This window comes from Cariama cristata, unplaced genomic scaffold (genome assembly GCF_000690535.1).
Source record: "Cariama cristata isolate BGI_N322 unplaced genomic scaffold, ASM69053v1 scaffold12258, whole genome shotgun sequence".
Taxonomy (NCBI): Eukaryota; Metazoa; Chordata; class Aves; order Cariamiformes; family Cariamidae; genus Cariama; species Cariama cristata.
Window position 1 is genome coordinate 1 of NW_009632918.1, and position 14,325 is coordinate 14,325.

Sequence of the window (14,325 nt, forward strand, 5' to 3'; positions counted from 1 at the left end):
GTGCACTCGATCCCCTTGTCCAGATAGTTGACAAAGATACTAAACGGAACTGGCCCCAAACCTGAACGCTGGGGAACACCACTTGTGACCAGCCGTAAGTTTGAGGGCTTACTGAGCAGTGCAACTGCAGGACACACAATATATCAAACATTCAGCTATAGGCAGCAATAAAACTAAAGCTCCTGGTTTGTTTCTTGGAACCTTATGTCTGCAATGAAACTGCCAACTTGTGCCAGTTTACACTGGCTTGGAATTTGCCTTTTAAGCATGATAGGAATGATGGATTATTTTAACATCTTTCTGATATCACCAGATTTATACATTATGATCTTTACATGATCAAAGGGTTGACTGCATAAAGTGTTCCTGTCTACTATGTGTTTTATAAAACTGCTCCATGCTGCACTTCTGAGAGATCAGTAAATCTAACTGGAAGAAATACTTTGCCATCCTTCTGCAGAGATCAGCAGTATGTTTCTTTGTTCCCAGTAAGTGATTTCTGGCTAAGATTTTCTTGAAAAAGCTTTGAAAAAACTACTGTTGCTGTCACAATCAAGAATTTTGAAAGTTATGTCTTTCAAAGGAGACTTATTAGCAGATACAAACCACGAGGAAGTAGATTTGTAAGGATTTGTCAGGTTTTTCTGCCTATTAGTAAATAACACAGGTTTAGAATTTTCTATTGAGCAGATTTTGCAACAAATCCAAGTCTAGGTTAGTAAAGATCTTTCAACTTCTTGAAAATTGTTTCTGTATATTAAAACTGTTCTAAAAATAATACAGAGTAACCTTAAGTCTTAAAACTTCAATCTAAAACTTGGATTGCCTTCAGATAAGACAGAGTCAAATTCTTAACTATCTGTTCATTGTACTAATTTTTTTTTTAGCCTGTTCAAACAAATCAAGTGCATTATTGATGGTTCCTGCCCAGACACAGAAGTTTGCCAGTATGCTAGCTTGTAGTTGGTAATTTTGATGGTAAAGAAACAAAGTTTTATTAAGGGTACAATGATGTCTTTACTGAAGTAAGCATATTGTCTTGTTCTTTACTGTTCAGAAATGTTCTGGCGTTTTTATCTTTTGCTTTCCTCCCCCCACCTTTAGATGGCTAATTTATGAAGAACCTGGTTTCCAGGGAGTCCCTTTAATGTTGGAGCCAGGTGAATATCCTAATTTAGCGTTCTGGGAGAAGAAGGAAGCCTACATTAGGTCCATGAGGCCCTTGAAAATGGTAAAATACTATTATTATTTGCAAGTTAGGTGACCTGTTTTTATGTGTTTTTTATGTGCTAGATTTTTCAAGACTCACAAAAATGTAACTCTTAAAAACCCAAAATTTTTAGTCTATAAAATTCTTTAACTTTCAACATTTGATTGCATCCATTTCTGCCTTTAATCTACCTTCTTGTTTTCACTTGTGTTTTTCGAGGAACGTTTCATCTTAATTCTGTCTTTTTGTGAAGTGTTGATGACTCTTACAGTTGTCTGTAAGTTTTCTAACTAAGTATAGACAACTTTTTTTTTTTCTTTTTTTTCTTTTTTCTTTTTTCTTTTTTAACAGGGTGGTCGCAAAGTTGAATTCAGTGGAGACCCAAAGGTAAAAGTCAATATTTATTTGATTGTCAAAAGGTATTTTATTGTACATGAACTACACATGGGTAGATAAATATATTTTGATCGTGTACCAACTACTGATGATTTAGTGGCTGGTCCTGCTGGATGTGGCCACACCATGAAACTGCAATTTCTGTCACGTTTATGCATCCATCACATACATATATGATAGTATTACCAGCTATCTGGGTAATGCAGATAGATAATGAGCATTCAAGCCCTCATGTTGCACCTCTGAGGGAAAGACCTCTTGAAGAGAATAGAGAGATCCCGCTAATTAGTTTAGTTCTCCCTCTATGTGCCCATGCAGAAGAAACTCTATGTTGTCAGAATTTACCATGCTCTCTGCAACTTTTCTTTTACTTAATTTCCGCTACAGGTAATCATTTATGAGAAGCCTTGCTTTGAAGGGAGACATGTGGAAATAGAATCAGAGATCTTTATACTTGATGACAAGGAATCAGAAGAAAAGACAAGACTTCCACTTACATCGGTGGGATCCATGAAAGTACTGGGAGGACTGTAAGTGTGGGAAAGCACCAGCAATATTTCCCCTTCAGCTGAAGTATTAACTCCATAGGCTGGAAATTGCAGTGGACAAATTCAGTACCCATTTATTTTCTCTGTTTTCCTAGTTGTTGGGTTTAGATACGTGCCTGGGTTAAATTTGCAAATATTCACAGCAAGAGAACAAATTTCATACATCTGTATCTGCTCCATAACAACACAGAGTGGCAGTTGTCCATTTTCACACCCAGACTCTGTTGTTTGTTGTTGTTTAGTTGGGTTGCTTATGAGAAGCCTGGGTTTGAAGGCCATCAGTACTTGCTGGAAGAAGGAGCCTATCGAGATTGGACAGACTGGGGTGGCTATGATGAACAGCTGCAGTCCCTGCGACCGATCATTGGCGTAAGTTCCAAGAACGTGCAGTAGGCATCTCCTGAGTGCACTGAGACATCATGTTGCATTTTCTTTATGATACTTCTCTTTGTTTTAACAGGACTTCACAAGCTCGCATATGATAATGTACAGTGAAAAAGACTTTGGATCAAAGGGTTCCAATATTAACGTGTTAGGAATAATTTCCAATTTGAAAGACACTGGATATGGGCTGAGGACACAGTCTATAAATGTGTTAAGTGGCGTGTAAGTGATATTCTTAATCGCTGTTTAATTTTAAATGTGCTATTCTTTTTCAAATTTGATAGTATTTGCAGATGTTTTTCAGCACTCTGACTTCTAATGTCTGTGTGGAGTCTTCAGATAAAATTTTCTGCCCTTGACTGCAGAATGTGAAAAGTAAAGGGTTTTGTGAGCATGTACAGTAGATCGATTTTCTTCTCATGATAAGATCAGAGAGTCCCAGGAAATGTTGAGTTACTGATACACAAAGTATGAGATGACATTTTATCAGAGAGGTAGAAATAGCTTGTTCTTGTGGCTGTTTTTTGGGGTTTTTTTGTGTTGTGTTGTTTTTAAGTATTTCAACAGCAAAATTGTTATGGAACTAATTTCCAGTTTTGAAACTAATTTCCAGACTTCTTGTATTTGACCAGAGGCAAATTCCTTGCTCTAATCCCTCAGTTGTGCGTAAAATGGAGATAACTGTTACCATGCTCACTAATACATTCTGATATTAAGGAGACTTTAACTGTTCTGAAAAAGTAACATTGCTCTTACAGTGAATCCTATAGGTTAATAGTGTTCTAGTACTGTAACTTTGGTTTTTTATTGTTGTGTTTTGTTTTTGTTTTTTTTTTAACACGAGGGTTCCTAGGACTTTGCATTGGCATGGCCATTAACAACTCTGTGCCACGTGTGTTCTCGCACACAGTTGATAAATTGATAGGCTTTGCTGTTTGATTTGTTCAGTACATCAATTGCAGATTGAGTTTCACAGCCTTGCTGATTGCATCAAGTATTTTGGAAATACAAACAAGTATTAGCAATCATGTCTCCAACTATACAGAATTACTTAAAAGTAGTACAACCAAAAGAGTAAGAGACGTACAGTCTCTGTCCCTGCCTGGATGGCAGGTGACTTGCTGAAAACTCTGCCTTACCCAAGCCACACCCTAAATCTTCCTGTGTGTTATCTGTGTGATACCTCTGCAAGTTTTGTCTGGAAAAAGATTGCAGAATCAAGCTCAGTGCATTCCAGAGGAATGCTTTTAATTTGTATATGAATATGGTGCGGCAGCAGGGTTTTTTTCTGCCTGGTGACATTTGGAACCACTGTGCCCTTTTGTCTTCTGTAATAGACAAGGGAGATTCATGAGAAAGAGTCACCTCTGAAGGCTGGGAAACAAATTGTGGGTTACCTGTCATGCCCTTTGTGTAGTTGTTCTAGTAAAAGTGTCTGTTGCAGCTGAGATAGGAGTCATACTTGAGGTGGAGTTATTAATTACTAATTCTAGTAATTAAGAGTGACTCTAATACTCTGACAGTAAAGACAGCTAGAAATCATTTTAAACAAAACCCTTGTCCCACAGACTCTGCTACTGCTCCTGTAATCTCACCTTGTAGTCTCTTAAGGATGTAATTTGTAACACTATACTTTTTAAAAATTTCGATGCATTGTTCATAACAGGTGACTAGCACTCAGCTCATAACTGTCTTGTACGACCCTTTTGTTTCCGAAGAGGTTGGGAGTGTTTGGGGGTTATGTGGTGGTGGTCTTACTGAACGCTAATGTGTCAGAAAGGTTGAATGATTCATGTTAAGTCATGCTTGCTAATACAATGCTTTATTTTAAGTGTTAAGTAACTGTTCAGGTAGAAAATTTTTATCTCTTTCCTTCCAAGAAATCAGTCATAGTGTGATGAATAATCCATTGAGCAATTTCCTGAGCTGTTTAGACTGTAACGTAGATGGTGTCATAGTGAACTGTGACAGATGCAGTAAAAGCTTGTCATAATATTTTGAAGTAACCTTCCTGGTATCATATTGAAAATACTTAATTTTAAAAAGAAAACTAAAAAAATGTAAGAAGCCTTGAACCTTTCGTAGCAATTTTTTAACTACAGGTATCTGGGATAAGCAGTTTTAGCAGTAACAGATAGCAGATGATCTGTATTTCCCATGTAATTAATTTGATTGCCCTGTGATTTAAAGGGTATATCAAAGAACAGAAAGCCTGACACTGCAGTGCACAGATACTACTGAACAAGTTCTAAGCTAAACTGTATGCTGAAGACAGCCCAGCTCTGCATTTGGGCAGTGAATATTCCATTTTGGGGTAATCGAGTGCTAGCTACATTAAAATTTTCAGCTATTGTGTTTCTGAAGAATGTTTCCAAGCATTATTTTAACGTCTTTGCTAAATCCATTATAAAGACATCCCCCAGAAATATCCTAAGGTAACAAGGATTGACTTCTTTAAACATGAAAATGTTTTGCTCTTGAGCGTTCTTCAGAGACTGGCCAAGCATAAAATCCAGGATATTTTGTTCTTCTGCCATTGGGTTGGGAGAAAGCAATCCAGACTGCCTGAAAATAGAGGAGGCCTTTCTTCTTCTAAGTGCGTTTGATCTTTACTTCCAAATTGGCAGATTTTAAGTGGTGGAAAAATGGAAGTATTTACTAGCAACAGGCAGGTAACACCCTTTACAAGTTTAAGCAAGTACTAAAACCAACTGTTGTACAATTTTGATTTCCTCTGTGCTTGAAAACTCTTCAAGCTTATATTTAATAGTGATCAAAATCACAGGAATTACATGTTTGAAATGTGCCTTTTCTTTATTCATAAACACACAAAACTTTTGCCAAAAATACTGATAATGCCCCTGTCTTTTATTTGATCCTTTTTGAACTTGGTGGAAGAACTTTTCCAGATTTGTTTTTTTTACGTAGGTGTTTGTTTTACTGTGGTCCTGTAATTACCCTGGTTTTTCCCCTAGTTTTCAAGTAATTAGTCCACAGCACAGATTTGGCTGCTTCTAGTGTACATATGGATAGTGATATTAAGGAAATCATTAGGTGATGAGTAGTTCATATACAGGAGCCAGAATGTAGTAAATTTAATCTCGATGCACTTGGGAAGGTAATATGGGTGAAACTAAAGAGACACGAGGTGCAAGAATGAACCTCTGCTGGGAGCTGAAAAGGCAAGAGCTTGTGGGAAAACATTTCAAAGAAAGCTTCCACTTCTCTCCATCTCTGAACCGGGCTGACCTTCGAAAAAACCTTTCAAGGAGTCACAAAATTGAAGTTCCCAGGTCCCTGGGGTACTAGGAATCACAAGCATGAAGGGGTATGATAAAGAACCTGTTTTCTGTCTTTCCTATAAGCAGAATTTTATTACCTCATCCTCTCTGTTAATCATACTACAAATCTCAAGTGCCAGTTAACTTCCTGGCTCCTCTCAGATGAGCATGTATAGGACAATTTAAACCCATTGTTTCCATGCGGTATTTCAGCTTTAAAGATTGTGGGTTCTGTTTCAGACCTGAAGGAGTCCTTCTGTGCCTGAAAGCTTTCTTTTTACAGCTATGGCATTTAGTTTAATGAAGGTGTTGCCATTTCTTCTGTAGCTAAGTGAGAAGGTCCTTCCAGGACTTAGGTAATCTGTTCTATCCAAAAATGAGTCTGAGCAATGCAAAAGGGGGATTACCCCTCTCAGCTAATGTTAGAAAGCATACATGATGAGAAATGGCCAATGGTTTAAAAGATAAAGTTAGGTAGGATGAATTCTGGGCAAAGCTGATTTTTGGCAGATTATCTGTGTCTGGGGTCTTTTCTTGGCTGTTCTTCCAGACCCTGTTTGGAGCTGTGCTGCCTAGACATCATATCTAGAAGGCTTTGGGGAAACGTGCTGTGCGTGTAATAGTACTAACAGTATATAAACGATGCTTTTCTTGACATCTCTGGTTCCAGAGGCATGGATGGTGCAGAGCAGTGAAGGTCTCCAGCACCACCACCCTGCCAGCAACCTGGGCTGAGGCTGTTGCTCAGCCTAAGGCAATTTTTTAGGGCTGGGGGTTACAAAAACTGTCGTATTAGAACTTACTCCCTGTGGGGCAGGGTGGTTGTTGCCATGCCGCAGAACAGTACTTCAGTTTTTGTGGTGCCTGGCAGCTGGGATGTGACTCTCTTGCTCAGATACGGAGGCAGTGTCTTGTTCTCCAGGCCTTTCTCTTAAGTCAGAAGTTGGATTAAGGCAGTGCTCCTTCCTAGGGATAATGTTGAGGTCTGACAGGTTTAGCTGGTACTGAATTCAGCTGCTTGTCCTTGATGTTGTTACTGCTACTCAGCAGCTTGTGTGGGCTTCTGAATAAAGTGGAAAAGCAGAAATACTTCACCAATAAGCTGTGACTCCAGAAACTCTCTAACTGCATGGGCTGACTTCTGTGGGAGAGTGGTATTTATTTAACTCCTGTTGATTTCAACATAAAACATGTGCAAGTGAGATACGTTGATTACTTCTGTATTCAGGCTTCTTTTCAGATGGAGGAAGCAAAATAACTGCTATAGAGACATTCTTAGGAGGCATCTGGCATGTTTTATCATTCACTGTCAGAAACACTTGTTTGCATAGCAAGTTAAACTGCCATGCACTGTAGCTGTACCCTGGCATTTGTGCATTGAAAAATGTAATGAACGTCGTCTGAAGAAATTGGTTAAGGAAACCTCATTTTCACGGCTTTTGGTATATGTGGCATACAGGTATAGACACACCTGAGACATTTGAACTGTCTGCTCAATTTATTGTACATACCAATGTCTCTTTGATGAATTACTATGAGGTGATTTTGAAATGTGCCTTGAAATATGCCTTAAGTAATTAGTGCATAACAAGCTAGAATAATTGATTATATCTGAGGCAAACCAAGAGATGTGAATAGCGATAAATGTGAATCACTATGTGAGTGTTTGCCATGGACAAGTAATATAAAGTTCATACTCTCAGCACATATGTGTTGATGCAGCTTTATTTCAGTTTGAAGTTATCCCACTTCTTATAGCTGCAGAGACTCTGGCATTTGTTCTTGGAATAAAACTGCAGCTTAACAGAATCCAGTTGCTCGACACACATAGTGTATTTTGTGGTGAATTTAGATGGTGAGAGTTAGCCTCCACTGCAAATTATAAGTTCTGTATCATTTTACTGCTTTATGATATGAAATTTTTTGTTAGTGCTGAAACTCTCTAAGAAAACTGCACTGAAAGTGGGTTTTGGCATAACCTAGCATAGACTCATTGTGCAACACATTGGCTAAAATTAAAAGCTGATTGACCGTGAGTAGACGATTACCTTGTAGAACCAGGAACCAGCAAGATGTCCTGATCCCTGCATAAATCTAATGAACGAAATTCAGCTGTTACTGTGGTCAGTTCTAATATCAGCACTCAAAAAGACAACCAAACAGAAAAATTAGTTTAAAAAAGAGCCAGAATGTAATTATAGGAAAGTTTGGGAAGTCTGGCAGTGAAAGGCAACAGCAGTTACGCAGGTTATCACAAAACTAAAGGTAGTGCCGATGCAGGAATCTGGGCTTTCACTATGGAGCCAGGGTTAGAGGAATGCTGTAATGGAAGGTTGGTTGAATGTGGTAGACTCTGCATAGCGAGGCTAGCTGATAGCAGATACTTCAGACTAGAAATAAAGCGCTGCAGGGGTAGTTAAACATTCGAGAGGTATCTGTAGGGATTTGGTTGCTTTTCTAACACTTCAAGTCTGTATCTCAAAAGTTCAGTGTCTTTCAAAAAGACATATTCTGACTGAGACAGAAGTTATGGGCTTGATGCAGAAATCTGAGTTTGTGGCCTGTGTCAGGCATGAGATCAGACTGAATAGTTATAGTAATGGCTTTGAATTTAAATACATTAATCTGGTTAAAATTATGATGGTTTTAATGCTTAACTTTCAAGGATATAAAAAAAGTCTGTGATTCCCAGTAGGGAACAGCCTGCTGTCATTAGCATATATACCTGTTGTTGCATTAAAAATCATTAAAAACATTAAAAATCAATATTCCTATCTTTACTGCCCAGATGGCTCTGAAAGTTAGTTCTGTCCAAAAAATTGTATTCTGATATCTGTGTATTTTTTCCAGAGAAGAACTTGATCTAGATAAAACAATAGACTTGTGAAACATCTTGAAATATTCTTACTGGAGACAGCTTTTACGATATCTCACAGATGATGTCTTTGAACTTGAGGTCTGCTTTAGCTAATTCACTCTGATTCATGTCGACATAGTAGGGTGAATGGAAGTGAAATTTCCGTGGGTTTAGGAGTATCAAATACCGTGGTTTGTTTAGGATTTTAATAGCATCCCAGTTCAGCACTTGAGGGGAGACATGTTTTATTTGTTCTTACATTAAGACAGTAATGAATATACACATCTATGTTTTGGAAAAGTAGTGTGACTTCTACCCATTGCCCTCTTCTTCTGTCTTTTGTAGGTGGGTGGCTTATGAGAATCCTGAGTTTACAGGGGAGCAGTATGTACTGGCGAAAGGGCTATATCCCAGCATTGAGGCATGGGGGGGAAAGAATTGCAAAATATCTTCAGTTCAACCCATCATTATGGTAAGGACTTCATTTTATACTTGTTTTGCAAGTTTGTCTGAAGTATTTGGAGCTGTAGTTTTTCTATCAAATTCAGTTTATTTACATTCTTTAAACAGTAATGAATAGTCAACTTTTGTGTGTTTATTATTTTATTACTGTTTAAAAATATTTTTTCCCCCCTCCAAACTTTTGCAGGATATTGTTGGAAGCGAAAGGGGTAAAGTCAAGGTAAGATACTTCTCTAAGTGCATGAAACATACTGTGTAGTGTCTGTAACATGTATAAATAAAGAAATGGCTTTTTGTCGAGTGTAACACCGAGGTATTTGCATAGATGGTTGACTAGTCAGACAAAGAGTGAGAACTGCAGGTGAAGGAAGGCTGTTTTTTGGAATTTATGGTCCAAGGAAGGTGGGATTTAATACATAGCTGCCATCAGAACTTTCTCAGGGCTCAGGTGATGTTTTGTTTCAGCAAGTGAGGTGTTTTGGGGTATCAGTGATTATTCTGAGGAGCTGGAGCCTATGCAGAGGTGCAGGTACCTGAATTTTGTTGCTGAGGTGAGGGCTCTACAAGTTAGATGTTGTTGTTCGTAGTACAGTTGTGACTTAATTCCTTTTGAACCTAGTTCTTTGGTTAACAGTTCTGCTAATGGTGGTTGCATTTTAAGGGAATCGTGTTCGCTCACAAATACTGCTGAGATGTGCTTAAAAGTTAATGCCATCTTTGTCAATAATTAAGAGAAGGAAATGGCAGGGAGAACTTGTCTGTTCCGTGAGTTAACATATTTTTATGTTGGGCTGTCTCCTATGTGTAAGTACTAATATGTAGTTTTGACAGTGAGGCTAATGGGAGCCTTTTTTCATCCTTTCATAATTCTGAAGCTTTTCACACTTGTCCCTGTACAAAGTTACTTTTATTTTCATTTTGGTCAAAATGGTGAGTATATCATGGAACTAAAATGTAGGGAGAAAAGTCTTAGCTGTCTCATTTTGCATTCTTGGTTAGCAGCATGCCTCACTGAAATGTCCTACGCAGGGCTAATGGATAAACTATGGGGAATAAAAATCTCAAGGCTGCTTATTTTCAGCTATGTGCATGAAATATTGTTTGCATCTATATGTTATGTGCCTATTAAGACCTTATCCTAAGGAAACAAAGAAGTAATGGCTTGTAGTTAACAGGCTGCATCCCTTGTCAGCATGTTCCTCGTTGGAGAACGCTGTACGTGCCCACACTCGTATCTCTGTTAAGAGTGAATAAAGCTGGTAGGCATGTGATCATGTGAATGAGTTCTGTGTGATTAGGGTTAATTATCCTCTATCCAAATTAGCAGGTTTGCTGCTTAGAAATTTTTGTCTTTTTAACGAGGACAAAAGACTCTGGGTGATGTATCCTTTCTTATCCTCTGAGGACAGAAAGAAGAACTGACATGACTGTAACTATAGCTGTAACAGGCACATAAAGCCCATCTACCCTGGGAATGCATACCATACCTGTTGGCGTGCTGTCCGAGTACTTTGCCAAGATTCTGCACTGTTTTTGTTCTGAGACAGTTTTTGTTTAGTGGGAAGAGAATGTATTTGGAGATTAAATGGATTCATAATCTAAAACAAAACCGTTCATGGCCCTTTACTAAAGATGTGCCTATTCTGGCCATTCTGTGGGAATTTAAAAATCTTCTCCAGCCGATAGTCCAAGGAACTGTCTTTGTTAGTGTTGTCTTAATTATTTTGTATGTTACTGAGTGAGTTACAGCCAGAAGTAATTTTTGGTATTGTTACCTTGCTATCTTGAACAAGGATTGCAACACTGAAGAGGTAACAAAAAAATATATGTAACTGAGAAAGTCTGCGTGGTTTACATATGTTTTAATCTAATTATAGAAGTAATGGCAGAGACGTGTTACTGAAAGTTGAAGAATGAATTGTTTTTAAATATGTTTATAACTTTTTAAAGGTCCAGTTATTTTCAGAGCCTGAATTCAAGGGTAAATGCCAAATACTTGAAAAAAACACAAGATGTATTGATTCATTTCCTGTGAAGTCTTCAAAGATTTTAGGTGGCAGGTAAGTTATATTGAATGAATATTGCAAAATCACTAAAATGGTAAAAGTTGTAAAAAAGGAACCAGCTTTCTAACACCTGAAGTAGTTTCACATACAGGGGCTTACAGAGAGCAGTGCTTTGCAGTTTACACATCAATCTTTAGCTTGTCAGGACAAAACATTGTAAATAATGTTTCCGTCAGTGGCTCTTGCTAAAGACTGCAAAACACTAGCATCATTTTACTTGCACAGAATTCTTAAGAGGCAATTTCTTCTCCTTCTTCCTGCAGCTGCATAGTGTATGACCAGGAAGAATTCTCTGGTAACCAGTATGTGTTAGAAGAAGGAATCTATCCTGATCTGACGGCGATGGGTTGTTCACCCCAAGCAGTTCTAAAATCTTTACGGATTATAAATATTGTAAGTAAAGCTATTAGAAATACCATAAAGTACAGTACACTGATGACTCTGACTTTCCCATTTTTTGCAACAGTAAAAATGCTAGGGACGCACAGGCAAGAGAGGACTTTTGTGTTGGTTTGGTTTTTTTTTCCCTATGCAGTAGCAGTCAAATGTCAGAGCTGCAGTCAGGTTTTTTTGACTGCTGTGCTGTTTTTGCAAAGGAGAGGACATCACAGTAGCAGCTGCCTGGGATCACTGTTTTTAATAACAGCTTATAAAAGGACGTTTGTAAAAAGAGTCAAGGGATGTGTCAGATAGACTTTTTTTATTTCTCAGTAGGAGAGACCACTTAGAGTGGGTTGAGAAATTTCAGTAGCTCAGCGTAAAAAAACAGTAGTACTGCAGACCTTGGGTTTTATGCATACTAAAAAAGCAGACTCAACTTAGCAACTTTGCGTGAAGTACATGTAATTATAAAACAGTATCGCTATCATCAGGGAAATGCAATTTGAATTAATCATGAAATAATGCACCCTTCAAGATAAAGTAAAGCAACACCCAGTGCTGTTTGGCAAAATCAGACAGTGTTGTTGTTATATGTGGTGGATACAAACTAAAGAACATTTACATATTTTGTAACTCATCAGTGGCGAGGAATGAGTTTGCTCGAGCCTATAACCAATCATTATGATGGATCACTTATGGAATCTGCAAGTATCTTTTAAGATCAAAGTAATTACTAGCAAAATGTGGTTAAGAATCCAGGAACTTGCACCAGTATGAAGAGATGGTACTCATTTTAAAAAGAGGAGGAGTACGCTATTGACTCTCTGCTTTGAATTTGGCAACTTTATTGCACTCCACTGTAATTTTGGTAACCTGTCAGTGATGTAGCAGTTGACGAAGGAGAACTAAAATGTGTCATCCTCTTTCATGTGTCTGGAGCATTTTGATGTGCAGTGTAAACAAACATCTGCAGCAAGTATGTCTGCCTTCTGAACTCTGTGGCTGCCCACTAGACAAATCCTGTTAAAAACAACAGAAGTGTTTCTAGCCAGGCTTGGTGGGTGATCACCATGAATTAAAACTGCCTCTTTTGTACAAGTCAGTACTGAGTTTTTGGTTTTAAAATGCTTGTTTCAAGCTGGAAGGATCAGCTTACTTTTGGAAGATCTATTATTTGTGACAGAGACTGTTGTGTTAAAACAGCCAAATGCCAGTTCTGTGCTTCTTTAAGTCCTTATAACTTCTGAAACTTCTTCTGGCCCTACAATTTATCACACTTCAGACAGCAGCATGGAGCTTGCATCTGTCTGCAATCGCGTGCTGCTGCTTCCTCCTTCAGAGGCATCCTACCTGCGGAGAAGGGGGAAATGGGTTGCTTTGCTCAGCTGTTTATTAGCAAACCAGAATACAGAGAATAAGAAGTTAGGTGGAAATTATGATATTATACTGTTCATTTTTCATAATTTTACAAAAGCTTGAACCTTATTATTCTAGATACTGGTTTCACCTGTCAGATTTATTTTGGGACTTTTTTGGCAGTGCCAATCTTAATTCCTCCCCACCATCTGCCATTCCCATAACTTTCCTGGTGATTTTTCTGTGACATTTCTATACAAAAGGCACCTTTGCTATTTTAATATGTCACGTTACTATACTTATCTAGTTTAACTCTCCTTTGCAGGGATGTATTTCTAAGGGAACGTAAAAAAAGGAAACGAAAGGGATATTTGATAAACTTGGAAGTGAAAGTTAAAAGGCCTTTTGTTCATAAGCTCCAGGTTTTGGGGTTTTTATACCACTATATCTTTGCTTGATTGTGCTTGCTTTGGATGCTCCACGTGGTTGTGCTGCAGCTAGAAAACAGCATTTTTCCTTCATGAATTTGCTACATATTCTTTTTCCTGAACATACTATAAAAACAACTGTGAATGTGGTTTATGCTGAAAATACTTCTTTTTAATGAGCAGCTCTGCAATAGATACACAGGAGGACCAGCTTCATACAGTGCAGTACATAGGAAACACTGAAAGAAAACTCATGAGCTGACCTTGCACTTCTCTCTGTGGGGAACATTTTATGTAACAGTGTTGCTGCTGAATCTAAAAAATGCCCAGAGTGAAAGGTCTGACCGAAAATTGGAGGATTTCCTTTTCTGTCTACGTGTTTTCTTTGCAAGTAGATTATTTCTGAAGCATTGTATATGGCTCAAGGGCTGCTGCCTGACCAGTTGCGTGTCTCTGAGTGCCCGTACAGGTCTGTTTAAAAGGGCTGAGGGGTCAGAGACACCACGACATCATCATAGTGCGGCTGTTCTTGTTGGACTCTTTACCCATGATGACACAAGACAGTCTAACTGGTGTTAACTTTTTGTGGTGGGGATGAGCATACTCTGATTTTGGAGTAGGCTAAAAGGCCTCTCCTGGCATTTTCCACAGCCTAGCAGCGTGTGTGCAATCAGGAAACGTAACTCAGCTACCGTGCGATAACCTGGACGGCTGCAGAGATAATGGTGATGCTCACGCAGTGTTGTCATCCAGGCCCTTAAACGTCTAAAGGAAGGTTAAAGAGGAATTTAAGCACTGTCTATAAATTGGTAGACACGAGGTCCTGCCTCACAAAGTCACATGGAAGCACGGATATCTGTTGCCATGCGTGTATGGAGCCACCTCTGCCTTGGAGGGCCTGTTTCCATGCCTGAGGGAGGATGGGAGTCTGTCGAGACTTTGCGTCACGTCAGGCA

General features: G+C 38.5%; 1 protein-coding gene across 1 annotated transcript in view; it reads left to right on the forward strand.

Moving 5' to 3' along the window:
• Positions 1-1,104: 1,104 nt before the first annotated feature.
• The window catches only part of LOC104166575 (absent in melanoma 1 protein-like), a gene marked incomplete at its 5' end in the record, with an annotated part of 24,057 nt that continues 10,836 nt past the window's right edge, over positions 1,105-14,325 (forward strand). Inside the window, 9 exons of the mRNA XM_009706559.1 lie at positions 1,105-1,231; positions 1,562-1,597; positions 1,994-2,136; positions 2,397-2,523; positions 2,615-2,760; positions 9,022-9,148; positions 9,326-9,358; positions 11,089-11,198; positions 11,468-11,597. Of these exons, the coding sequence (XP_009704861.1) occupies positions 1,105-1,231; positions 1,562-1,597; positions 1,994-2,136; positions 2,397-2,523; positions 2,615-2,760; positions 9,022-9,148; positions 9,326-9,358; positions 11,089-11,198; positions 11,468-11,597 (979 nt within the window). The remainder of the gene's footprint in view (positions 1,232-1,561; positions 1,598-1,993; positions 2,137-2,396; positions 2,524-2,614; positions 2,761-9,021; positions 9,149-9,325; positions 9,359-11,088; positions 11,199-11,467; positions 11,598-14,325) is intronic.